This window comes from Lepisosteus platostomus, chromosome 16 (assembly GCF_059453375.1).
Source record: "Lepisosteus platostomus isolate fLepPlt1 chromosome 16, fLepPlt1.hap1, whole genome shotgun sequence".
NCBI lineage: Eukaryota > Metazoa > Chordata > Actinopteri > Semionotiformes > Lepisosteidae > Lepisosteus > Lepisosteus platostomus.
The window spans coordinates 694,027-721,057 of NC_142626.1; the positions used below are offsets into that span (position 1 = coordinate 694,027).

Sequence of the window (27,031 nt, forward strand, 5' to 3'; positions counted from 1 at the left end):
CGCTCTCTCTCTCAGAGGGGTGAGAACTGCCCCGGGCCCTGCCCTCTCTCTCAGAGGGGTGAGAACTGCCCCAGGCCTGCTCTCTCTCTCAGAGGGGTGAGAACTGCCCCAGGCCCTGCCCTCTCTCTCACAGGGGTGAGAACTGCCCCGGGCCCTGTCCTCTCTCTCAGAGGGGTGAGAACTGCCCCAGGCCCGCTCTCTCTCTCAGAGGGGTGAGAACTGCCCCAGGCCCGCTCTCTCTCTCAGAGGGGTGAGAACTGCCCCGGGCCCTGTCCTCTCTCTCAGAGGGGTGAGAACTGCCCCAGGCCCGCTCTCTCTCTCAGAGGGGTGAGAACTGCCCCAGGCCCGCTCTCTCTCTCAGAGGGGTGAGAACTGCCCCAGCCCCCTGCCCTCTCTCTCAGAGGGGTGAGAACTGCCCCAGGCCCGCTCTCTCTCTCAGAGGGGTGAGAACTGCCCCAGCCCCCTGCCCTCTCTCTCAGAGGGGTGAGAACTGCCCCAGGCCCGCTCTCTCTCTCAGAGGGGTGAGAACTGCCCCGGGCCCTGCCCTCTCTCTCAGAGGGGTGAGAACTGCCCCAGGCCTGCTCTCTCTCTCAGAGGGGTGAGAACTGCCCCAGGCCCGCTCTCTCTCTCAGAGGGGTGAGAACTGCCCCAGGCCCGCTCTCTCTCTCAGAGGGGTGAGAACTGCCCCGGGCCCTGTCCTCTCTCTCAGAGGGGTGAGAACTGCCCCAGGCCCGCTCTCTCTCTCAGAGGGGTGAGAACTGCCCCAGGCCCGCTCTCCCTCTCAGATTCTCCTCTTCCACTGATGCATTAAGAGGCTGAGGGTGCTGCCGGGGGGATAATGAATTATATTCTTAATGGAGGGCCGATCGATATCGGGAGGAAATAAATCAGGATTTTAGTGAGACCGGCGGAGTGTTTAATACACTGCACGCAGAGAGAGACTGTCCTGATGGAGAGAGAGGAGGGACTGCTGGCTTCTCCACCAAGACTCTGTACCCCAGCGGTGTCTGTACAGTGTGTCCTGTCCAGTAAGAGCCTGTACCCCAGGGGTGTCTGTACAGTGTGTCCTGTCCAGTAAGAGCCTGTACCCCAGGGGTGTCTGTACAGTGTGTCCTGTCCAGTAAGAGCCTGTACCCCAGGGGTGTCTGTACAGTGTGTCCTGTCCAGTAAGAGCTTGTACCCCAGGGGTGTCTGTACAGTGTGTCCAGTAAGAGCCTGTACCCCAGGAGTGTCTGTACAGTGTGTCCAGTAAGAGTCCGTACCCCAGGGGTGTCTGTGCAGCGTGTCCAGTAAGAGTCCGTACCCCAGGGGTGTCTGTACAGTGTGTCCAGTAAGAGCCTGGACCCCAGGGGTGTCTGTACAGTGTTTCCAGTAAGAGTCTGAACCCCAGGGGTGTCTGTACAGAGTGTCCAGTAAGAGTCTGTACCCCAGGGGTGTCTGTACAGCATGTCCAGTAAGAGCCTGGACCCCAGGGGTGTCTGTACAGCATGTCCAGTAAGAGCTTGTACCCCAGGGGTGTCTGTACAGTGTGTCCAGTAAGAGCTTGTACCCCAGGGGTGTCTGTACAGTGTGTCCAGTAAGAGTCTGTACCCCAGGGGTGCCTGTACAGTGTGTGCAATATGAGTCTGTACCCCAGGGGTGTCGATATGAGATAAAGAATCTATTCTCCAGGGGAGTCAGTGTCTCTGTACAGTCTATGTATTAAATTTTCATGGAGCTGGAGGGGAGGCAGTTTTGAAAGGCTGACAGGCAGAGTGAATAATTAAACATCAGCGACAGGGACAGAGAGGCAGAAAGAGTGAGGTGGAGAGAGAAATAGAGAGATCAGGGAAGAAAGGGAGAGCAAAGAGTTAGAACAGCAGAAACTGAATAAAGCTGCAGCCCAGTGTGTGATCTCCTGTCCCAGCCTGAGGAACAGACAGTGAGCCTGCCTCTCAATAATAATAATACAGTGTGTGATCTCCTGTCCCAGCCTGAGGAACAGACAGTGAGCCTGTCTCTCAATAATAATAATACAGTGTGTGATCTCCTGTCCCAGCCTGAGGAACAGACAGTGAGCCTGTCTCTCAATAATAATAATACAGTGTGTGATCTCCTGTCCCAGCCTGAGGAACAGACAGTGAGCCTGTCTCTCAATAATAATAATACAGTGTGTGATCTCCTGTCCCAGCCTGAGGAACAGACAGTGAGCCTGTCTCTCAATAATAATAATACAGTGTGTGATCTCCTGTCCCAGCCTGAGGAACAGACAGTGAGCCTGTCTCTCAATAATAATAATACAGTGTGTGATCTCCTGTCCCAGCCTGAGGAACAGACAGTGAGCCTGTCTCTCAATAATAATAATACAGTGTGTGATCTCCTGTCCCAGCCTGAGGAACAGACAGTGAGCCTGTCTCTCAATAATAATAATACAGTGTGTGATCTCCTGTACCAGCCTGAGGAACAGACAGTGAGCCTGTCTCTCAATAATAATAATACAGTGTGTCACCTCCTGTCCCAGCCTGAGGAACAGACAGTGAGCCTGTCTCTCAATAATAATAATACAGTGTGTGATCTCCTGTCCCAGCCTGAGGAACAGACAGTGAGCCTGTCTCTCAATAATAATAATACAGTGTGTGATCTCCTGTCCCAGCCTGAGGAACAGACAGTGAGCCTGTCTCTCAATAATAATAATAATAATACAGTGTGTGATCTCCTGTCCCAGCCTGAGGAACAGACAGTGAGCCTGTGTTTGTGTCTGTGCTCTGAGATGGCCTGGTATCCAATCTAGGGTGTACCCCGCCTTGTGCTCAGTGTGACAGTGTGTGTTGGTGTGCAGCTGTTGTCTCAGGTCTGCTGGAGTCTGGGACAGCCAGGAGTTGAGAGACCCCCCCACACAGAGGCTGAACACAAGCACACGTGTGTGTCTTCACCTTTGCCAGAGAGCTCGTCTGTGTGTGTGTTTACACTCACCTGCCACAGTATGTGTTTGATCCCCTCTGTCTCCTTCCCATCAGAGTGTTATTGTATCTGAGAGCCGCTTGAAAACAATCAGTCCGTTTCAATGACGCCGCGGCCCCCTGACGAGCAATCCTTCCGGCAGCCGCAGCGCCGCGCTGCCATCTCCTGGCCACAGCCAGTACTGCAGCTTCCGCCCGCCGTTCGTTTTCAGCAAAACACCACACTGCCCTCCGGCGGTCACAAGTAGAAATACTTCACATTTCCCCGCCCGCTACAATCCTGCCCACTCGTCCTGAGTCGCACATCAACAGGTGTTCATCGCCAGCTTTAGTTTCTGTTTGAACTGGAGGCCCAGCCGAGGCCTGTGAACTCTTCCGCTACATGCTGGGGCCACAGGCCTCTGAGAGAATCGTAGCCCAGCGGGTGCTTCCAGAAACACTGGGCTTGTCTGAGCTCTAGCTCAGCACCCTGCCTGCTCCGGCCTTGTTGTCGGCGGGTCCACACCCTAGGGAGCGGCAGGAGACAGCGCCCATGCAGAGCAGTCCAGGCCCTGTTCTTCCTCTGCCTAACAACGTGCATTTCTGTGGTGCCTGGAGAGAACTCCGGGTGAGCAGCTCGACTGGGGCGCTTTCGGCTAGGGGCGTCGGCTGGGACCCCCAGTACTGAGCCGTTCCCCGGTGTCTGGGTCTACATACTGTTCCAGTTCCCCCGCCGGCCCGCGGCCAGATCAGATCTCCCGATCTCGCGAATCCCCGGTCCCGGCGCCCATCCAGACATCCCAGACTCCTGCCGGATCGGGATAAGGAATCTGCTGGACTTGAAGGTCCAGACACCTCACCAGCACTGTAACTACCTGCCCCCCCGACCCGCGACAGAGACTCCGGGACACCGAGCAGAGGCTGAGGTTAACTGAACAGTTTATTTGTGGTTTGTTTAAGCCGACAATAACAACAACAACAACAACAACAAAAATAAAATGTTTTCCACAACCCCCACGTCTCTATCAATCAAGTGTTACGGAAAGTGCAATAATTACAGGATACAAAAGCCGGGAGAAATCGCAGGACCGTCCCCGGATCGGCGCTGGGCACTGGGGAGGGGGGACGAGGACGGGGGACAGGAGACGCGTGGCTCCTCTCTCCCGCGGATCGGCAACTTTCTGACAGAAACACGCGCACACAGGGCGGGACAGGAGGCACAGCGAGAGAGAGAGAGAGAGAGAGGAGCCGTCTGCCTGTCGCTCCAGAACCAGAACCAGCACCAGCGCGCCACTCCAGTCTGGGCCGGACAGCGGTCACCTCTACATACTTTTTATTTTACAAAACCTCATCGGCCGTCTGCGTGCTGGGGCCCCTTCCTCTCATCAGCACATCTAAGGTGTCCTGTCCCACCAGCCCCAGCGGCCCCACACTCCTCGGGCACAAACTCGTTAACGCGTAGCCACAAAATCTGGAAAAATATATATATATAAATGCATATATTGGCATTCTTGACCCACTCGTATCGCCCCTAGTACAGAAGTATTGAAAGGCTATATTTTATTCATTTCCAAACCAGATACAAAAATAGCTCACCTCATATTAACAAAAAAAAAATAGGAAAAGTATAAACGATTTGAAAATCTTAAATTCTGCTCTTTTTTTAAAAAAAAAATGTCTGTCAATTTCCAGGGAAGAACCAGAAGGCACTTGGTGTGTGTGTGTGTGATTGTGTTAGAGAAACAGAGAAAGGTTTATGATCAATAAAAGATTTCTATGTACAGAACTAAACAAAACAAAAAAACAAACCTCTTTGAAGACAATAATAATAAAATGACTCAAACGCTATTTACAATTAGAGGATGATTTCCCGAACGTTTCCGTCTCAAAGCCTCTGACTCCAGTGTGGCAGAATCTCGTGAGGGAAAGGGGGGGACAGTGGGGGGACGGGACCCCCCTCTCCACTGTCCGTCTTGGGGGACCGACTAGGACTGGAGCTGCAGTTCTGACATCCGGCCACAAGGGGGTGCCGGAGAAGGACAGGGGTGCTCTGGCAGGGCAGGGGAGGGTGGCGCTCGGGCCGGGGGCGGGGCGGGGGGCAGGGGGTTATTTCTTGGAGACGGCGAGCTCCACTCGGGGGAAGCGGAACCCGCCCCTGGTCCCGCTGTCGCTGCTGGAGGAGGACGAGATCCGGGACTTCTTGGCGGGCAGGGACACCCCGCCGGCGCCCTCCACCCGGGCCTCCCCCTCCTCGCCCAGCGTCACCTCGTAGGAGCCCTTGGACTTGGACCCGAAGCCGCCGAAGGTGCCGAACTTCAGCTTGCCCTTCTTGCCCTTGACCTTGGCGCCCCCGGCCTCGAAGGACAGATCCCCCCCGCCCTCGGCCTCCAGGTGCCCCGTGGGGGAGCTGGGCGAGGGCACGCCCGCGTCGTCGCTGAGCGAGGAGGAGCGGTGCCGCGGTTTCTTCAGCAGATCCAGGGAGGCCGACTTGCCCGCGGGCGACACGCGGATCCCCGCGCCCCCGCCGGCCGAGAGGTCGCCGCTGAGCAGCTCCCCGGAGCTCAGGCTCAGGCCCTTGGAGGCCTTGACTCCGGCGGCCCCGCTGGACACCTCCAGCTCGGGCCCCTGCAGGCTGAGGTCCGCCGCGCTGCCCCCCTTCGCCTTGGACTTCCCGAAAAACTTGGGCATCTTGATCTTAGCCTTGCCCCCCGCGCCGCCTCCGCCGGCCTTCACCTCCGGCCCCGTGACCTCCAGACTCGGGGAGCCGAGGTGGCCCCCGATCGAGGGGCCCTGCAGGCTCGCCCCTGCGCCGGCCGCCCCTCCGGTGCCCACGTCCACCCCCATCTCCGGTCCCTCGAGCTGGGGCAGAGCGATCCCGAACTTGGGCACTTTCAGCTTCGGGAAGGTGACCTTGGCGTCTCCGAAATCCAGCCCCCCGCCCGATGCCTCCAGGCCAGGGGCGTCGACGCCAACTCCTGCGCCGCCTTTCACGTGCAGTCCTCCACCCGCCCCGCCCGAGATCTTTGGCCCCTTGACGTTCACGTCTGGCGCCCCGAGGTCCAGGCTGGGGCCCTGGATTCCCCCCTGTAGTGGGGATCCGGAGAGACTGACATCGGCAGAACCGTCAAAGTCTCCGCTGAGCTTGGGGCCCTTCATCTTGACGTCTAAGTCAGGACCCTCCAGTTTTGGGCTCCCAAATCCAAATCTGGGGAACTTGAATTTGGACTTCTTCCCCTTGATCTCAGGGGTCTCAAACTCAAGGTCTCCGCTCTTGATGTCCATACTGGGGCCAGACACATCCACTTTCGGCCCCTTAATGTCACCTTGTATCTTAGGGCCAGAGAGGTTAAAGTCTCCTTCCGGACCCTCCAGTCTAGGTCCTTTGATACCAAATTTGGGCATTTTGATTTTGGGCATTTTGAGTCCTCCTTCGATATCAACATCTGGACCCTCAACATTCACATCAGGACCCTTGATGCCACCTTCGACCCTCGGGCCCGAAATATCTCCTTTGACTTTGGGACCCTTGAGGCTGACGTCCACATTGGGCACGGAGACATCGGGGCCTTCGAAGTTGACCTTTGGTCCAGCTATGTCACCTGAGATATCAACGCCGGCTTTGAGAGGCCCCACATCAATTTCAGGACCTTCAAGTTTTGGATCTTTGAACCCAAACTTGGGCATTTTGACCTTGGGCATCTTGAACCCACCTTCTGGTCCTTCAACATCAATATCTCCACCCTCTATGTTGACATCCGCTTTCGGCGTTTTGATCTTGGGTCCTTTGAGGTTGATGTCAATGTCAGGAGCTGAGATCTTTGGTGCTTTGATGTCCAGAGAGGGCATCTTAAATCCTGGACCCTTGATCTTTCCCTCAGGTCCTTCAATGTTCATATCAGGTCCCCCAAGATCTAATTTGGGCCCCTTGATATCTCCAGACATGTCCAGGTCTCCTTTGATCTTGGGTCCTTTGAGGTTGATGTCAATGTCAGGAGCTGAGATCTTTGGAGCTTTGATGTCCAGAGAGGGCATCTTAAATCCTGGACCCTTGATCTTTCCTTCGGGTCCTTCAATGTCCACATCAGGACCCCCAAGATCTAATTTGGGCCCCTTGATATCTCCAGACATGTCCAGGTCTCCTTTGATCTTGGGTCCTTTGAGGTTGATGTCAATGTCAGGAGCTGAGATCTTTGGTGCTTTGATGTCCAGAGAGGGCATCTTAAATCCTGGACCCTTGAGCTTTCCCTCAGGTCCTTCAATGTTCATATCAGGTCCCCCAAGATCTAATTTGGGCCCCTTGATATCTCCAGACATGTCCAGGTCTCCTTTGATCTTGGGTCCTTTGAGGTTGATGTCAATGTCAGGAGCTGAGATCTTTGGTGCTTTGATGTCCAGAGAGGGCATCTTAAATCCTGGACCCTTGATCTTTCCCTCAGGTCCTTCAATGTTCATATCAGGTCCCCCAAGATCTAATTTGGGCCCCTTGATATCTCCAGACATGTCCAGGTCTCCTTTGATCTTGGGTCCTTTGAGGTTGATGTCAATGTCAGGAGCTGAGATCTTTGGTGCTTTGATGTCCAGAGAGGGCATCTTAAATCCTGGACCCTTGATCTTTCCCTCAGGTCCTTCAATGTTCATATCAGGTCCCCCAAGATCTAATTTGGGCCCCTTGATATCTCCAGACATGTCCAGGTCTCCTTTGATCTTGGGTCCTTTGAGGTTGATGTCAATGTCAGGAGCTGAGATCTTTGGTGCTTTTATGTCCAGAGAGGGCATCTTAAATCCTGGACCCTTGAACTTTCCCTCAGGTCCTTCAATGTTCATATCAGGTCCCCCAAGATTCACTTTGGGCCCCTTGATATCTCCAGACATGTCCAGGTCTCCTTTGATCTTGGGTCCTTTGAGGTTGATGTCAATGTCAGGAGCTGAGATCTTTGGTGCTTTTATGTCCAGAGAGGGCATCTTAAATCCTGGACCCTTGAACTTTCCCTCAGGTCCTTCAATGTTCATATCAGGTCCCTCAATGTCCAGTCTGGGCCCCTTGATGTCACCAGACACATCTACATCTCCCTTTATTTTTGGGCCCTTAAGATTCAGGTCAAAATCTGGACCAGATACCTTGGGGGCTGACATTTTGAATCCTGGCATTTTGAACTTCCCTTTGCCCTTTACTTCCGGGCCTTCCAGATCTACATCAGGTGCATCCACACTCACATCTGGACCACTCAGTTCTGCATCAAGTTTTGGACCCTTGAGGTCCAGGTCGGGGGTTTTCAGTTTGGGCCCTGAAATGTTGAATTTGGGCATCTTGATCTTGGGTTTTTTCACCTTGACATCCGGGCCCTCCATGCTGACATCCGGGAGCTCAGCGTCTGGCGTCTGGATGTCAGCTTTCAGATTTGGGGAGGACAGGTCCATGTCTGGGGTCTTCAGCCCCCCAGAAACAGAAGCATCACCCTTGATCTTCGGTGACTTTATATCAAACTCAACATCAGGGAAATGCAGTTTTCCAAACAAGGGTTTCTTGACCTTGGGCCCTTTGAGGTTGACATCAGGAGAGCCAATGTCCACATCAAGCTCAGGAGACTTCACGTCCACACTCAGGTCAGGTTTCTTTCCCTTTGCCTTCACCTTCGGCATTTTGAATTTGCCTTTCTTCCCCTTGAGGTTGACATCAGGGGCCTCCAGACTGACGTCTCCCTCTGGCAGCTTCACGTCTGCTTTGGGGCTCTTGATGCCCAAACCAAACTTTGGCTTCTTCACTTTGGGCATCTTAATGTTGGCATCAGGGCCCTCTACACTGAAGTCTGGGGACTTCAGGTCAATGTCTGCACCTGGAGCATTCACATCCAGATCCATTCCTGGGACTCTGATATCCCCTTTAATCTTGGGTCCAGAAACGTCAATCTCAGCAGAAGGAAGCTCGACCTCTGGGCCCTCCAGTTTGGGAGATTTGATTCCGAACTTAGGCCCCTTAAACTTTGGCAACTTAAATTCTGGCCTTTCGATTTCAACATCTGGACCTTCAATATTGACCTCTGGCCCCTTGATGTCACCTGAAAGGTCAACATCAGGACCCTCAACTTTAGGACCTTTGAAGCCAAATTTGGGCATCTTGATTTTGGGCATCTTAAATCCACCTTCTGGACCCTCAATGTCAACATCTGGACCCTCAAGGCTTACGTCAGGAGCATCAATGTCAACTTTAGGTCCTTTGAAGTCTCCCTCGATCTTTGGCCCTTTGAGGTTGAAGTCGGGCATTTTGATGTTGGGGCCTGAAATATGTGGCATCTTGAATTTGGGGCCCTTGATCTTCCCTTCAGGTCCCTCAATGTCAAGGTCTGGACCCTCAAGACTCACGTCAGGAGCATCAATGTCAACTTTAGGTCCTTTGAAGTCTCCCTCGATCTTTGGCCCTTTGAGGTTGAAGTCGGGCATTTTGATGTTGGGGCCTGAAATATGTGGCATCTTGAATTTGGGGCCCTTGATCTTCCCTTCAGGTCCCTCAAAGTCAAGGTCTGGACCCTCAAGGCTCATGTCAGGAGCATCAATGTCAACTTTAGGTCCTTTGAGGTCTCCCTCGATCTTTGGCCCTTTGAGGTTGAAGTCGGGCATTTTGATGTTGGGGCCTGAAATATGTGGCATCTTGAATTTGGGGCCCTTGATCTTCCCTTCAGGTCCCTCAATGTCAATATCTGGACCCTCAAGGCTCACGTCAGGAGCATCAATGTCAACTTTAGGTCCTTTGAGGTCTCCCTCGATCTTTGGCCCTTTGAGGTTGAAGTCGGGCATTTTGATGTTGGGGCCTGAAATATGTGGCATCTTGAATTTGGGGCCCTTGATCTTCCCTTCAGGTCCCTCAATGTCAACATCTGGACCTTCAATGTTGACCTCTGGTCCTTTGATGTCACCTGAAATGTCAACATCAGGACCCTCAACTTTAGGACCTTTGAAGCCAAATTTGGGCATCTTAAATTTGGGCATCTTGAATCCGCCTTCAGGACCCTCAATGTCAACATCTGGACCCTCAAGGCTCACGTCAGGAGCATCAATGTCAACTTTAGGTCCTTTGAGGTCTCCCTCGATCTTTGGCCCTTTGAGGTTGAAGTCAGGCATTTTGATGTTGGGGCCTGAAATATGTGGCATCTTGAATTTGGGGCCCTTGATCTTCCCTTCAGGTCCCTCAATGTCAACATCTGGACCCTCAAGGCTCACGTCAGGAGCATCAATGTCAACTTTAGGTCCTTTGAGGTCTCCCTCGATCTTTGGCCCTTTGAGGTTGAAGTCGGGCATTTTGATGTTGGGGCCTGAAATATGTGGCATCTTGAATTTGGGTCCCTTGATCTTCCCTTCAGGACCCTCAATGTCAAAATCTGGACCTTCAATGTTGACCTCTGGCCCTTTGATGTCACCTGAAAGGTCAACATCAGGACCCTCAACTTTAGGACCTTTGAAGCCAAATTTGGGCATCTTGATTTTGGGCATCTTGAATCCACCTTCTGGGCCCTCAATGTCAATATCTGGACCCTCAAGGCTCACGTCAGGAGCATCAATGTCAACTTTAGGTCCTTTGACGTCTCCCTCGATCTTTGGCCCTTTAAGGTTGAAGTCAGGCATTTTGATGTTGGGGCCTGAAATATGTGGCATCTTGAATTTGGGGCCCTTGATCTTCCCTTCAGGTCCCTCAATGTCAATATCTGGACCCTCAAGGCTCACATCAGGAGCATCAATGTCAACTTTAGGTCCTTTGAGGTCTCCCTCGATCTTTGGCCCTTTAAGGTTGAAGTCAGGCATTTTGATGTTGGGGCCTGAAATATGTGGCATCTTGAATTTGGGGCCCTTGATCTTTCCTTCAGGTCCTTCAATATCAACATCTGGACCTTCAATGTTGACCTCTGGCCCCTTGATGTCACCTGAAATGTCAACATCAGGACCCTCAACTTTAGGACCTTTGAAGCCAAATTTGGGCATCTTAAATTTGGGCATCTTGAATCCACCTTCTGGACCTTCAATGTCAATATCTGGACCCTCAAGGCTCACGTCAGGTGCATCAATGTCAACTTTAGGTCCTTTGAGGTCTCCCTCGATCTTTGGCCCTTTGAGGTTGAAGTCGGGCATTTTGATGTTGGGGCCTGAAATATGTGGCATCTTGAATTTGGGGCCCTTGATCTTCCCTTCAGGTCCCTCAATGTCAATATCTGGACCCTCAAGGCTCACGTCAGGAGCATCAATGTCAACTTTAGGTCCTTTGAGGTCTCCCTCGATCTTTGGCCCTTTGAGGTTGAAGTCGGGCATTTTGATGTTGGGGCCTGAAATATGTGGCATCTTGAATTTGGGGCCCTTGATTTTGCCTTCAGGTCCCTCAAAGTCAATATCTGGACCCTCAAGGCTCACGTCAGGAGCATCAATGTCAACTTTAGGTCCTCTGAGGTCTCCCTCGATCTTTGGCCCTTTGAGGTTGAAGTCGGGCATTTTGATGTTGGGGCCTGAAATATGTGGCATCTTGAATTTAGGGCCCTTGATCTTTCCTTCAGGTCCCTCAATGTCAACATCTGGACCTTCAATGTTGACCTCTGGCCCCTTGATGTCACCTGAAATGTCAACATCAGGACCCTCAACTTTAGGACCTTTGAAGCCAAATTTGGGCATCTTAAATTTGGGCATCTTGAATCCACCTTCCGGACCCTCAATGTCAACATCTGGACCCTCAAGGCTCACGTCAGGTGCATCAATGTCAACTTTAGGTCCTTTGAGGTCTCCCTCGATCTTTGGCCCTTTGAGGTTGAAGTCAGGCATTTTGATGTTGGGGCCTGAAATATGTGGCATCTTGAATTTGGGGCCCTTGATCTTCCCTTCAGGTCCCTCAATGTCAACATCTGGACCTTCAAAGCCCATGTCAGGAGCATCAATGTCAACTTTAGGTCCTTTGAGGTCTCCCTCGATCTTTGGCCCTTTGAGGTTGAAGTCAGGCATTTTGATGTTGGGGCCTGAAATATGTGGCATCTTGAATTTGGGGCCCTTGATCTTCCCTTCAGGTCCCTCAATGTCAAGGTCTGGACCCTCAAGGCTCACGTCAGGAGCATCAATGTCAACTTTAGGTCCTTTGAGGTCTCCCTCGATCTTTGGCCCTTTGAGGTTGAAGTCGGGCATTTTGATGTTGGGGCCTGAAATATGTGGCATCTTGAATTTGGGGCCCTTGATCTTCCCTTCAGGTCCCTCAATGTCAAGGTCTGGACCCTCAAGGCTCACGTCAGGAGCATCAATGTCAACTTTAGGTCCTTTGAGGTCTCCCTCGATCTTTGGCCCTTTGAGGTTGAAGTCGGGCATTTTGATGTTGGGGCCTGAAATATGTGGCATCTTGAATTTGGGGCCCTTGATTTTGCCTTCAGGTCCCTCAAAGTCAAGGTCTGGACCCTCAAGGCTCACGTCAGGAGCATCAATGTCAACTTTAGGTCCTTTGAGGTCTCCCTCGATCTTTGGCCCTTTGAGGTTGAAGTCGGGCATTTTGATGTTGGGGCCTGAAATATGTGGCATCTTGAATTTGGGGCCCTTGATCTTTCCTTCAGGACCCTCAATGTCAACATCTGGACCTTCAATGTTGACCTCTGGTCCTTTGATGTCACCTGAAATGTCAGGACCCTCAACTTTAGGACCTTTGAAGCCAAATTTGGGCATCTTGATTTTGGGCATCTTGAATCCACCTTCAGGTCCCTCAATGTCAACATCTGGACCTTCAAGGCTCACGTCAGGAGCATCAATATCGACTTTTGGTCCTTTGATGTCTCCCTCTATCTTTGGGCCTTTCAGGTTGAAGTCCACATCTGGCATTGATATCTTGGGCCCTGTGATTGATGGCATCTTGAATTTGGGGCCTTTGATCTTTCCTTCAGGTCCTTCAATGTCCACATCAGGACCTTCTACATCAATCTTTGGTCCTTTGATGCCTCCTTCTATCTTAGGTCCCTTGATGTCAATGTCAGCTTTGGGTAGGTTGATATCAACATCTGGACCTTCAACATGAGGACCTTTGAATCCAAACTTGGGCATTTTGAATTTTGGCATTTTGAATCCACCTTCTGGACCTTTGACGTCAATATCTGGTGCCTCTAACTTTATGTCAGGTCCTTCAATGTCAACATTTGGTGCTTTTATGTCACCCTTAATCTTTGGAACATCCACTTCACCTTTGACTTTAGGCCCTTTCAGGTTGAAGTCCACATCTGGCATTGAGATCTTGGGCCCAGAGACTGATGGCATCTTGAACTTGGGGCCTTTGATCTTCCCTTCAGGTCCTTCAATGTCCACCTCAGGACCTTCTACATCAATCTTTGGTGCTTTGATGTTTCCTTCTATCTTAGGTCCCTTGATGTCAATGTCAGCTTTGGGTAGGTTGATATCAACATCTGGACCCTCAACCTTTGGGCCCTTGAAGCCAAATTTGGGCATCTTGAACTTTGGCATCTTGAATCCACCTTCTTGGCTTTTCACTTCCAAATCAGGGCCCTCAATGTCAGGTTTTGTTACTTTGAGGTCTCCTTCTATCTTGGGAAGCTCAGCATCACCTTTAACTTTTGGCCCCTTGAGGCTAAAATCTACATCGGGCATTGAGATGTGTGGTGATGGCAACTTCATTGTTGGCATTTTGAATTTGGGACTCTTCAGCCTGCCATCTGGGCCCTCAATTTCCAGATCAGGACCTTCAATATCTACTTTGGGACCCTTAATGTCACCTTCTATCTTTGGACTGGAAATGGCAAGTTCTCCTTTAGGTAGGTTTACATCTAGATCGGGACCCTCAACCTTAGGTCCTTTGAGTCCAAACCTTGGCATTTTGAATTTTGGCATTTTAAACCCTCCTTCAGGTGCTTCAATATCAACATCTGGACCCTCAATGCTCACATCTGGGCCTTTAATGTCAACCTTTGGTGCTTTGATGTCACCCTCTATCTTTGGACTAGATATATCACCTTTAATTTTAGGTCCTTTCAGGTTGAAGTCAACATCAGGCATTTTGATGTTGGGGCCTGAAATATGTGGCATCTTGAATTTGGGGCCCTTGATCTTTCCTTCAGGTCCTTCAATGTCAATATCTGGACCCTCAAGGCTCACGTCAGGTGCATCAATGTCAACTTTAGGTCCTCTGAGGTCTCCCTCGATCTTTGGCCCTTTGAGGTTGAAGTCGGGCATTTTGATGTTGGGGCCTGAAATATGTGGCATCTTGAATTTGGGGCCCTTGATCTTTCCTTCGGGTCCCTCAATGTCAACATCTGGACCTTCAATGCTGACCTCTGGCCCCTTAATGTCACCTGAAAGGTCAACATCAGGACCCTCAACTTTAGGACCTTTGAAGCCAAATTTGGGCATCTTGATTTTGGGCATCTTGAATCCACCTTCTGGACCCTCAATGTCAAAGTCTGGACCCTCAAAGCTCACGTCAGGAGCATCAATGTCAACTTTAGGTCCTTTGAGGTCTCCCTCGATCTTTGGCCCTTTGAGGTTGAAGTCGGGCATTTTGATGTTGGGGCCTGAAATATGTGGCATCTTGAATTTGGGGCCCTTGATCTTCCCTTCAGGTCCCTCAATGTCAAGGTCTGGACCCTCAAGGCTCACGTCAGGAGCATCAATGTCAACTTTAGGTCCTTTGAGGTCTCCCTCGATCTTTGGCCCTTTGAGGTTGAAGTCGGGCATTTTGATGTTGGGGCCTGAAATATGTGGCATCTTGAATTTGGGGCCCTTGATCTTCCCTTCAGGTCCCTCGATGTCAATGTCTGGACCCTCAAGACTCATGTCAGGAGCATCAATGTCAACTTTAGGTCCTTTGAGGTCTCCCTCGATCTTTGGCCCTTTGAGGTTGAAGTCGGGCATTTTGATGTTGGGGCCTGAAATATGTGGCATCTTGAATTTGGGGCCCTTGATCTTCCCTTCAGGTCCCTCAATGTCAATGTCTGGACCCTCAAGACTCATGTCAGGAGCATCAATGTCAACTTTAGGTCCTTTGAGGTCTCCCTCGATCTTTGGCCCTTTGAGGTTGAAGTCAGGCATTTTGATGTTGGGGCCTGAAATATGTGGCATCTTGAATTTGGGACCCTTGATCTTCCCTTCAGGTCCCTCAATGTCAACATCTGGACCTTCAATGTTGACCTCTGGCCCCTTGATGTCACCTGAAAGGTCAACATCAGGACCCTCAACTTTAGGACCTTTGAAGCCAAATTTGGGCATCTTAAATTTGGGCATCTTGAATCCACCTTCTGGACCTTCAATGTCAATATCTGGACCCTCAAGGCTCACGTCAGGAGCATCAATGTCAACTTTAGGTCCTTTGATGTCTCCCTCTATCTTTGGCCCTTTGAGGTTGAAGTCTGGCATTTTGATGTTGGGGCCCGATATATGTGGCATCTTGAATTTGGGGCCCTTGATCTTCCCTTCAGGTCCCTCAATGTCAATGTCTGGACCCTCAAGACTCATGTCAGGAGCATCAATGTCAACTTTAGGTCCTTTGAGGTCTCCCTCGATCTTTGGCCCTTTGAGGTTGAAGTCGGGCATTTTGATGTTGGGGCCCGATATATGTGGCATCTTGAATTTGGGACCCTTGATTTTGCCTTCAGGTCCCTCAATGTCAATGTCTGGACCCTCAAGACTCACGTCAGGAGCATCAATGTCAACTTTAGGTCCTTTGAGGTCTCCCTCGATCTTTGGCCCTTTGAGGTTGAAGTCGGGCATTTTGATGTTGGGGCCTGAAATATGTGGCATCTTGAATTTGGGGCCCTTGATCTTCCCTTCAGGTCCCTCAATGTCAAGGTCTGGACCCTCAAGGCTCACGTCAGGAGCATCAATGTCAACTTTAGGTCCTTTGAGGTCTCCCTCGATCTTTGGCCCTTTGAGGTTGAAGTCGGGCATTTTGATGTTGGGGCCTGAAATATGTGGCATCTTGAATTTGGGGCCCTTGATCTTCCCTTCAGGTCCCTCAATGTCAAGGTCTGGACCCTTAAGGCTCACGTCAGGAGCATCAATGTCAACTTTAGGTCCTTTGAGGTCTCCCTCGATCTTTGGCCCTTTGAGGTTGAAGTCGGGCATTTTGATGTTGGGGCCTGAAATATGTGGCATCTTGAATTTGGGGCCCTTGATCTTCCCTTCAGGTCCCTCAAAGTCAAGGTCTGGACCCTCAAGGCTCACGTCAGGAGCATCAATGTCAACTTTAGGTCCTTTGAGGTCTCCCTCGATCTTTGGCCCTTTGAGGTTGAAGTCGGGCATTTTGATGTTGGGGCCTGAAATATGTGGCATCTTGAATTTGGGGCCCTTGATCTTCCCTTCAGGTCCCTCAATGTCAAGGTCTGGACCCTCAAGGCTCACGTCAGGAGCATCAATGTCAACTTTAGGTCCTTTGAGGTCTCCCTCGATCTTTGGCCCTTTGAGGTTGAAGTCGGGCATTTTGATGTTGGGGCCTGAAATATGTGGCATCTTGAATTTGGGGCCCTTGATCTTCCCTTCAGGTCCCTCAATGTCAACATCTGGACCTTCAATGTTGACCTGTGGCCCCTTGATGTCACCTGAAAGGTCAACATCAGGACCCTCAACTTTAGGACCTTTGAAACCAAATTTGGGCATCTTAAATTTGGGCATCTTGAAGCCACCTTCTGGACCTTCAATGTCAACATCTGGACCCTCAATGTCCACGTTTGGAGCTTTTATGTCTCCTTCAATCTTTGGCCCTTTGATGTCAACTGTTGGTGCTTTGATGTCTCCTTTAATCCTTGGCCCTGATACATCCAAGTCTCCCTTCACCTTTGGTCCTTTCAGGTTGAAGTCCACATCTGGCATTGAGAGCTTTGGTCCTGAGATTGATGGCATCTTGAATTTGGGGCCTTTGATCTTCCCTTCAGGTCCTTCAATGTCCAAATCAGGAACATCTACATCAATCTTTGGTCCTTTAATGTCTCCCTCTATCTTAGGTCCCTTGATGTCAATGTCAGCTTTGGGTAGGTTGACATCAATATCTGGACCTTCAACTTTGGGACCTTTGAACCCAAACGATGGCATTTTAATCTTGGGCATCTTGAAACCACCTTCTGGTCCCTCTACATCAACTTGTGGTCCTTCAATGTCAACTTTTGGTGCTTTGATGTCTCCTTCAATCTTTGGGCCTTTAATGTCTCCTTCAATCTTCGGCCCTGAAACATCCAAGTCTCCCTTCATCTTTGGCCCTTTCATGTTGAAGTCCACATCTGGCATTGAAATCTTTGGCCCTGAGATTGATGGCATCTTGAATTTGGAGCCTTTAATCTTTCCTTCAGGACCTTGAATGTCTACATTGGGACCTTCCACGTCAATCTTGGGTCCTTTGATGTCTCCCTCAATCTTAGGACCTCTGATGTCAATGTCAGCTTTGGGAAGATTGACATCAACATCGGGACCCTCAACCTTGGCACCTTTGAACCCAAATTTGGGCATCTTGAATTTTGGCATCTTAAATCCACCTTCTGTTCCTTCAATGTCAACACCTGGACCCTCAATGTCAACTTTCGGCGCTTTAATTTCTCCCTCAATCTTTGGCCCTGATACATCCAAGTCTCCCTTCACCTTTGGTCCTTTCAGGTTGAAGTCCACATCTGGCATTGAGAGCTTTGGTCCTGAGATTGATGGCATCTTGAATTTGGGGCCTTTGATCTTCCCTTCAGGTCCTTCAATGTCCAAATCAGGAACGTCTACATCAATCTTCGGTCCTTTAATGTCACCCTCTATCTTAGGTCCTTTGATGTCAATGTCAGCTTTGGGAAGGTTAACATCAATATCAGGAACCTCAATGTTTGGACCTTTCAATCCAAATGATGGCATTTTAATTTTGGGCATCTTGAAGCCACCTTCTGGTCCCTCAATGTCAACATCTGGAGCTTCAATGTCAACTTTTGGTGCTTTGATGTCTCCCTCAATCTTTGGCCCTTTGATGTCCACTTTTGGTGCTTTGATGTCTCCCTCAATCTTTGGCCCTTTGATGTCCACTTTTGGTGCTTTGATGTCTCCCTCAATCTTTGGCCCTTTGATGTCCACTTTTGGTGCTTTGATGTCTCCCTCAATCTTAGGTCCCTTGATGTCAATGTCGGCTTTGGGTAGGTTGATGTCCACATCAGGACCTTCAACTTTGGGACCTTTGAACCCAAATTTGGGCATCTTGAATTTTGGCATCTTAAATCCACCTTCTGTTCCTTCAATGTCAACATCTGGACCCTCAATGTCAACTTTTGGAGTTTTAATGTCTCCTTCAACCTTTGGTCCTTTGATGTCCAAAGCTGGCGCTTTGAGGTCTCCCTCAATTTTAGGTCCCTTGATGTCAATATCAGCTTTGGGTAGGTTGACATCAACATCGGGACCTTCTACTTTAGGACCTTTGAACCCAAATTTGGGCATCTTGAATTTTGGCATCTTAAATCCACCTTCTGTTCCTTCAATGTCAACATCTGGACCCTCAATTTCCACTTTCGGAGCTTTCATGTCTCCCTCAATCTTTGGCCCTTTAATGTCCACTTTTGGTGCTTTGATGTCTCCCTCAATCTTTGGCCCTGATACATCCAAGTCTCCCTTCACCTTTGGTCCTTTCAGGTTGAAGTCCACATCTGGCATTGAGATCTTTGGTCCTGAGATTGATGGCATCTTGAACTTGGGGCCTTTGATCTTCCCTTCAGGTCCTTCAATGTCCAAATCAGGAACATCTACATCAATCTTTGGTCCTTTAATATCTCCCTCAATCTTAGGTCCCTTGATGTCGGCTTTGGGTAGGTTGATGTCCACATCAGGACCTTTGAAACCAAATGATGGCATTTTAATCTTGGGCATCTTGAAGCCACCTTCTGGTCCTTCAATGTCAACATCTGGAGCTTCAATGTCTACTTTCGGTGCTTTAATGTCCACTTTTGGTGCTTTGATGTCTCCCTCAATCTTAGGTCCCTTGATGTCAATGTCGGCTTTGGGTAGGTTGACATCCACATCAGGACCTTCAACTTTGGGACCTTTGAACCCAAATGATGGCATTTTAATCTTGGGCATTTTGAAACCACCTTCTGGTCCTTCAATGTCAACATCTGGAACTTTAATGTCCATGTCAGGCACTTTAATGTCCACTTTTGGTGCTTTCATGTCTCCTTCAATCTTTGGCCCTTTGATGTCCACTTTCGGTGCTTTGATGTCTCCCTCAATCTTTGGCCCTGATACATCCAAGTCTCCCTTCACCTTTGGTCCTTTCAGGTTGAAGTCCACATCTGGCATTGAGATCTTTGGTCCTGAGATTGATGGCATCTTGAACTTGGAGCCTTTGATCTTCCCTTCAGGTCCTTCAATGTCCAAATCAGGAACGTCTACATCAATCTTCGGTCCTTTAATATCTCCCTCAATCTTAGGTCCCTTGATGTCGGCTTTGGGTAGGTTGATGTCCACATCAGGACCTTCAACTTTGGAACCTTTGAAACCAAATGATGGCATTTTAATCTTGGGCATCTTGAAGCCACCTTCAGGTCCTTCAATGTCAACATCTGGAGCTTCAATGTCAACTTTTGGCCCCTTGATGTCCACTTTCGGTGCTTTGATGTCTCCCTCAATCTTGGGTCCCTTGATGTCAATGTCAGCTTTGGGTAGGTTGATGTCCACATCAGGACCCTCAACTTTGGGACCTTTGAACCCAAATGATGGCATTTTAATCTTGGGCATCTTGAAACCACCTTCTGGTCCTTCAATGTCAACATCTGGAACTTTAATGTCCATGTCAGGCACTTTAATGTCCACTTTTGGTGCTTTCATGTCTCCCTCAATCTTTGGCCCTTTGATGTCCACTTTCGGTGCTTTGATGTCTCCCTCAATCTTTGGCCCTGATACATCCAAGTCTCCCTTCACCTTTGGTCCTTTCAGGTTGAAGTCCACATCTGGCATTGAGATCTTTGGTCCTGAGATTGATGGCATCTTGAACTTGGGGCCTTTGATCTTCCCTTCAGGTCCTTCAATGTCCAAATCAGGAACGTCTACATCAATCTTCGGTCCTTTAATATCTCCCTCAATCTTAGGTCCCTTGATGTCGGCTTTGGGTAGGTTGATGTCCACATCAGGACCTTCAACTTTGGGACCTTTGAAACCAAATGATGGCATTTTAATCTTGGGCATCTTGAAGCCACCTTCTGGTCCTTCAATGTCAACATCTGGAGCTTCAATGTCAACTTTTGGCCCCTTGATGTCCACTTTCGGTGCTTTCATGTCTCCCTCAATCTTAGGTCCCTTGATGTCCACTTTCGGTGCTTTGATGTCTCCCTCAATCTTAGGTCCCTTGATGTCCACTTTCGGTGCTTTGATGTCTCCCTCAATCTTAGGTCCCTTGATGTCAATGTCGGCTTTGGGTAGGTTGATGTCCACATCAGGACCCTCAACCTTGGGACCTTTGAACCCAAATGATGGCATTTTAATCTTGGGCATCTTGAAGCCACCTTCTGGTCCTTCAATGTCAACATCTGGAGCTTCAATGTCTACTTTCGGTGCTTTAATGTCCACTTTTGGTGCTTTCACGTCACCCTCAATCTTAGGTCCCTTGATGTCCACTTTTGGTGCTTTTATGTCACCCTCAATCTTAGGTCCCTTGATGTCCAATTTCGGTGCTTTGATGTCTCCCTCAATCTTAGGTCCCTTGATGTCAATGTCGGCTTTGGGTAGGTTGATGTCCACATCAGGTCCCTCAACCTTGGGACCTTTGAACCCAAATGATGGCATTTTAATCTTGGGCATCTTGAAGCCACCTTCTGGTCCTTCAATGTCAACATCTGGAGCTTCAATGTCAACTTTTGGCCCCTTGATGTCCACTTTCGGTGCTTTGATGTCTCCCTCAATCTTAGGTCCCTTGATGTCCACTTTCGGTGCTTTGATGTCTCCCTCAATCTTGGGTCCCTTGATGTCAATGTCGGCTTTGGGTAGGCTGATGTCCACATCAGGACCCTCAACCTTGGGACCTTTGAACCCAAATGATGGCATTTTAATCTTGGGCATCTTGAAGCCACCTTCTGGTCCTTCAATGTCAACATCTGGAGCTTCAACGTCTACTTTCGGTGCTTTAATGTCCACTTTTGGTGCTTTCATGTCACCCTCAATCTTAGGTCCCTTGATGTCCACTTTCGGTGCTTTTATGTCACCCTCAATCTTAGGTCCCTTGATGTCCACTTTCGGTGCTTTGATGTCTCCCTCAATCTTAGGTCCCTTGATGTCGGCTTTGGGTAGGTTGATGTCCACATCAGGACCCTCAACTTTGGGACCTTTGAACCCAAATGATGGCATTTTAATCTTGGGCATCTTGAAGCCACCTTCTGGTCCTTCAATGTCAACATCTGGAGCTTCAATGTCAACTTTTGGCCCCTTGAAGTCCACTTTCGGTGCTTTGATGTCTCCCTCAATCTTAGATCCCTTGATGTCCACTTTCGGTGCTTTGATGTCTCCTTCAATCTTAGGTCCCTTGATGTCCACTTTCGGTGCTTTGATGTCTCCCTCAATCTTAGGTCCCTTGATGTCAATGTCGGCTTTGGGTAGGTTGATGTCCACATCAGGACCCTCAACCTTGGGACCTTTGAACCCAAATGATGGCATTTTAATCTTGGGCATCTTGAAGCCACCTTCTGGTCCTTCAATGTCAACATCTGGAGCTTCAATGTCAACTTTTGGCCCCTTGATGTCCACTTTCGGTGCTTTGATGTCTCCCTCAATCTTAGGTCCCTTGATGTCCACTTTCGGTGCTTTGATGTCTCCCTCAATCTTAGGTCCCTTGATGTCAATGTCGGCTTTGGGTAGGTTGATGTCCACATCAGGACCCTCAACCTTGGGACCTTTGAACCCAAATGATGGCATTTTAATCTTGGGCATCTTGAAGCCACCTTCTGGTCCTTCAATGTCAACATGTGGAGCTTCAATGTCAACTTTTGGCCCCTTGATATCCACTTTCGGTGCTTTGATGTCTCCCTCAATCTTAGGTCCCTTGATGTCCACTTTCGGTGCTTTGATGTCTCCCTCAATCTTAGGTCCCTTGATGTCAATGTCGGCTTTGGGTAGGTTGATGTCCACATCAGGACCCTCAACCTTGGGACCTTTGAACCCAAATGATGGCATTTTAATCTTGGGCATCTTGAAGCCACCTTCTGGTCCTTCAATGTCAACATCTGGAGCTTCAATGTCAACTTTTGGCCCCTTGATGTCCACTTTCGGTGCTTTGATGTCTCCCTCAATCTTAGATCCCTTGATGTCCACTTTCGGTGCTTTGATGTCTCCTTCAATCTTAGGTCCCTTGATGTCCACTTTCGGTGCTTTGATGTCTCCCTCAATCTTAGGTCCCTTGATGTCAATGTCGGCTTTGGGTAGGTTGATGTCCACATCAGGACCCTCAACCTTGGGACCTTTGAACCCAAATGATGGCATTTTAATCTTGGGCATCTTGAAACCACCTTCTGGTCCTTCAATGTCAACATCTGGAGCTTCAACGTCAACTTTTGGCCCCTTGATGTCCACTTTCGGTGCTTTGATGTCTCCCTCAATCTTGGGTCCCTTGATGTCCACTTTCGGTGCTTTGATGTCTCCCTCAATCTTAGGTCCCTTGATGTCAATGTCGGCTTTGGGTAGGTTGATGTCCACATCAGGACCCTCAACCTTGGGACCTTTGAACCCAAATGATGGCATTTTAATCTTGGGCATCTTGAAGCCACCTTCTGGTCCTTCAATGTCAACATCTGGAGCTTCAATGTCAACTTTTGGCCCCTTGATGTCCACTTTCGGTGCTTTGATGTCTCCCTCAATCTTAGGTCCCTTGATGTCCACTTTCGGTGCTTTGATGTCTCCCTCAATCTTAGGTCCCTTGATGTCCACTTTCGGTGCTTTGATGTCTCCCTCAATCTTGGGTCCCTTGATGTCAATGTCAGCTTTGGGTAGGTTGATGTCCACATCAGGACCCTCAACCTTGGGACCTTTGAACCCAAATGATGGCATTTTAATCTTGGGCATCTTGAAGCCACCTTCTGGTCCTTCGATGTCAACATCTGGAGCTTCAATGTCAACTTTTGGCCCCTTGATGTCCACTTTTGGTGCTTTGATGTCTCCCTCAATCTTAGGTCCCTTGATGTCCACTTTCGGTGCTTTGATGTGTCCCTCAATCTTAGGTCCCTTGATGTCCACTTTCGGTGCTTTGATGTCTCCCTCAATCTTGGGTCCCTTGATGTCAATGTCGGCTTTGGGTAGGTTGATGTCCACATCAGGACCCTCAACCTTGGGACCTTTGAACCCAAATGATGGCATTTTAATCTTGGGCATCTTGAAGCCACCTTCTGGTCCTTCAATGTCAACATCTGGAGCTTCAATGTCAACTTTTGGCCCCTTGATGTCCACTTTTGGTGCTTTGATGTCTCCCTCAATCTTAGGTCCCTTGATGTCCACTTTCGGTGCTTTGATGTCTCCCTCAATCTTAGGTCCCTTGATGTCCACTTTCGGTGCTTTGATGTCTCCCTCAATCTTAGGTCCCTTGATGTCCACTTTCGGTGCTTTGATGTCTCCCTCAATCTTGGGTCCCTTGATGTCAATGTCGGCTTTGGGTAGGTTGATGTCCACATCAGGACCTTCAACTTTGGGACCTTTGAACCCAAATGATGGCATTTTAATCTTGGGCATCTTGAAGCCACCTTCTGGTCCTTCAATGTCAACATCTGGAGCTTCAATGTCAACTTTTGGCCCCTTGATGTCCACTTTCGGTGCTTTGATGTCTCCCTCAATCTTAGGTCCCTTGATGTCCACTTTCGGTGCTTTGATGTCTCCCTCAATCTTTGGCCCTTTGAAGTCAATATCAGGCTTGGGTAGCCTCACCTCTGGGCCTTTAATACTGGGACCTTTAAAACCAAATGAGGGCAGCTTGATTCCTCCTTCAGGTCCTTTGATGTCAACATCTGGAGCTTCAATGTTCATTCCTTGAGTTTTGATGTCTAATTTTGGTGCCTTGATGTCACCCTCAGTCTTGGGAAGAGAGACCCCCATGTCTCCACTCACCTTGGTCCCTCTCAGGTTGATATCTATACCAGGAACCGAGACCTTTGGAGCAGAGATAGTTGGCTTCTTGCCGTCAACATCTGCAACCATGATGTCCCCTTGGATCTCCGGAGTGGAGATACCGGCTTTGGGAAGTCCTTCACCCACGTGGCGACCTTTGACTGTAGGCCCGGAGATGCTGAAGCCAGGCACCTCCACCTTCCCACCAAGGCTGAGCTCCGGGCCCTTGACGTCCACTCCAGGGATATTGGCATCACCTGATATCTTCGGACCAGAGAAGCCACCTCTGATGCCTGGCCCTTTCAGTTTAACGTCCATGTCTGGCGTGGAGACCTTGGGTGCCGAGACATCCAGAGAGGAGGTAGAGACGGCTCCTCCGGACACCTCACTCTTGATGCCAACTTTAGGGGCCTTGAGGTCTCCTTCCAGTCGGGGGCCGGAGATGCTGATTCCTGCTGTTTTGGACGTGGAGACATCCACAGAGGGCACGCCAGGGCCACCGACGTCGACCTTCACTCCGGCAGCTTTCAGGCCGGCCTCGACCCCCGTCCCGGACACCTCCGCGCCGGATCCCGAGACCCGCGCGCCACTGATGCCGACCCCCGAGACCCTGGCATCCCCACTGCGAGCGGCGCCCGCAATCCTGGGGTCCCCCGGAGCTCCTGGGAGGGCGACGTCCACCCGGCCCCCACAGAATCTGGACGAGGGCACCTCCACTTCCCTGCCGCCGATCCGATAGGTCTCCGTTATGATCATCTTGCCCCCCGGCATGCGGGCGCCGCCGTCTCCTGCCGCGGAGAACCCTGAGACGCCGGAGACGCCTTCAACTTTCGCCCCGGACAGGCCGAACCCAGGAACCTTGAAGTGGATCGTCTTCTCGCTGGCCTCTCCCGCCGGGCCGCCGCTCCCCGCTTCGGAAGCCGCGGCCGCCGTCGTCGTCGTCGTCGTCGTCGCGGTGCGGAGGCCCCCGGCCCAGCGCACCTCCGAGGCGCTGGCTGTCCCTCCCTCCCCGGAGCCTTCTGCGCCGCGGCCCCCGAAGCTGATGTGCGGCACCCGGATCTGCGAGGAGTGGACGTCCTCCGGGCGGGGCGCCCTGACCTTGAGCTCGGGGCTGGCGCCGCCCGGCAGGTCCACGGTGTAGGTGGTGACGCGCCGGGTGAAGGTGGTGGTGATGGTGCTGCCATCGCTGCCGGTGCTGCTGTGCTGCTCCGTGTGCACGTCCGCCCCCTCCGCCAGGTCCTCCGACCTCAGCCGCGGCTTGATCTTCTTCGCGTAGATGCGCCTGTACTCCTCATCGTCGCCGCTCTGAGCGCGGGGGCGGGGGAGAACAAGAGGAGGGAAACGGGAGAGGGACAGAGGGGGGCAAGAGAAGACAGAGGGGTACGTGGGGAGGGGAGACAGGGAGAGATACGGTTAGGACCTGCCGTTCAGAGCAGAGTTGGGGTGACAAGCCCGGGTCTCTGCCCCGGCGGGGGTGCAGGATCGACTGAGAGGCCCCCTCTCCTCTCTCTAGTCAGTCATCGGGAGGAGCTAACGGGCGACACCGATGGGAATCGGCTTTCTGGGGGACCCCAGGGGAAGGTCTTGGCTTAACCGGGCCGGTGAAACGTTCGGGGAGGAGGCAGGGAACAGGAAAGGGAGGGGCCGAGTCGCGCTGCCTGCTCATCGACGGCGGGACGGCGGAGGGGTCACTCACCAGGACGATGTCAGGACTGGACCCCCCCCAGTGGCCTCCGCCCTCCCAGGAGAGGGTGCCCCCGGGGGAGCGGCAGGGGGACTTGTCTCCACCGCGGTGCTGCAGCTTCAGCCCCACCTTGTGGCGGTTGAGGGTCTTGAGCAGCTCGGCCGTCTCCTCCGAGCTCATGTTGTCGAAGTAGATGGTGGCGCCCAGGATTTGGTCACCTGCGGGGGCAGCGGGGGCGCAGGTGAACACAAGCCACACAGGAGACCCCGACCCCTATCGTGTTTTCCTTGGGGGGGGGCAGAGAGGCCTACCTTGGTGCACCTTGCCCGTGCGGGCAGCCGGGGACTCCGTCTTGACCTCCGTGACGAAGATCTCGCCCTGGGTGGTCTGCTCGATGGTCAGGCCGTGCTTGTCGGGGCCCATCCACTGCGGGAACAGCACCTCCCGCGGCTCCTCGCTGTCCGACATCTGCAGCACACGGAGTGGACACGGTGACACGGAGTGGACACATGGTGACACACGGAGTGGACACAGGGACACTCAGAGTGGACACAGGGACACACAGAGTGGACACAGGGACACACAGAGTGGACACGGTGACACAGACTGGACACAGAGACACACAGAGTGGACACAGGGATACAGAGTGGACACAGGGACACACAGAGTGGACACGGTGACACAGAGTGGACACAGGGACACTCAGAGTGGACACATGGTGACTCAGAGTGGACACAGGGATACATGGAGTGGACACATGGTGACACAGAGTGGACACAGGAACACACGGAGTGGACACAGGGATACATGGAGTGGACACAGGGATACATGGAGTGGACAGTTACACACACATTGGACACATTGACACAGTGAATATACACAATATCGTGATCACATACTTTTAATCTCCTTTTTCTTCTCTGGGCTCTTGCAAAAACTGCAGCTCAATGTCTCTGGTGCGGTCTCAGCCTCGGATCAGTTCCCAGCACTGTGGACACAGACAGACACAGCTGTCAGCACAGTAGTGGGCGGAGCAGCAATGCTGGGTACACTACACTACACTTCAGTTCAGTTTACTGTCACGTACACAAGTGCAATGAAATGCTTATTTGCATATACGCCCCAATACAAAGACATTAAAGGCATCACTAAAAACATAAACAGAACAGTGGCAGCAACAACAACAAGTTAAATAACAGACACCTTCATAAAAAAACGTCAGTGTGAGCCAATGGTGGGGTAGAGCTCAGTCATCGGACAGCCTGTGGGAAGAAACTGTCTCTGAGGCTGGAAGTACAACACAACAGCGATGCTGTAGGCTCACCACAGCACAGCACAACACAACAGCGATGCTGTAGGCTCACCACAGCACAGCACAACACAACAGCGATGC

At 50.9% G+C, this 27,031-nt stretch overlaps 1 protein-coding gene across 2 annotated transcripts in view; it reads right to left on the reverse strand.

Annotated features, from left to right (window-relative positions):
- Positions 1-3,840: 3,840 nt before the first annotated feature.
- The window catches only part of ahnak (AHNAK nucleoprotein), a 42,488-nt gene continuing 19,297 nt past the window's right edge, over positions 3,841-27,031 (reverse strand). For both annotated transcript variants that reach the window (XM_088608920.1, XM_088608919.1), the window contains 4 exons: positions 26,538-26,626; positions 25,950-26,106; positions 25,651-25,856; positions 3,841-25,259 (listed from right to left, as the gene is read on the reverse strand). In XM_088608920.1, the coding sequence (XP_088465046.1) occupies positions 5,025-25,259; positions 25,651-25,856; positions 25,950-26,106 (20,598 nt within the window). In that variant the 5' untranslated portion in view covers positions 26,538-26,626 and the 3' untranslated portion in view covers positions 3,841-5,024. The remainder of the gene's footprint in view (positions 25,260-25,650; positions 25,857-25,949; positions 26,107-26,537; positions 26,627-27,031) is intronic.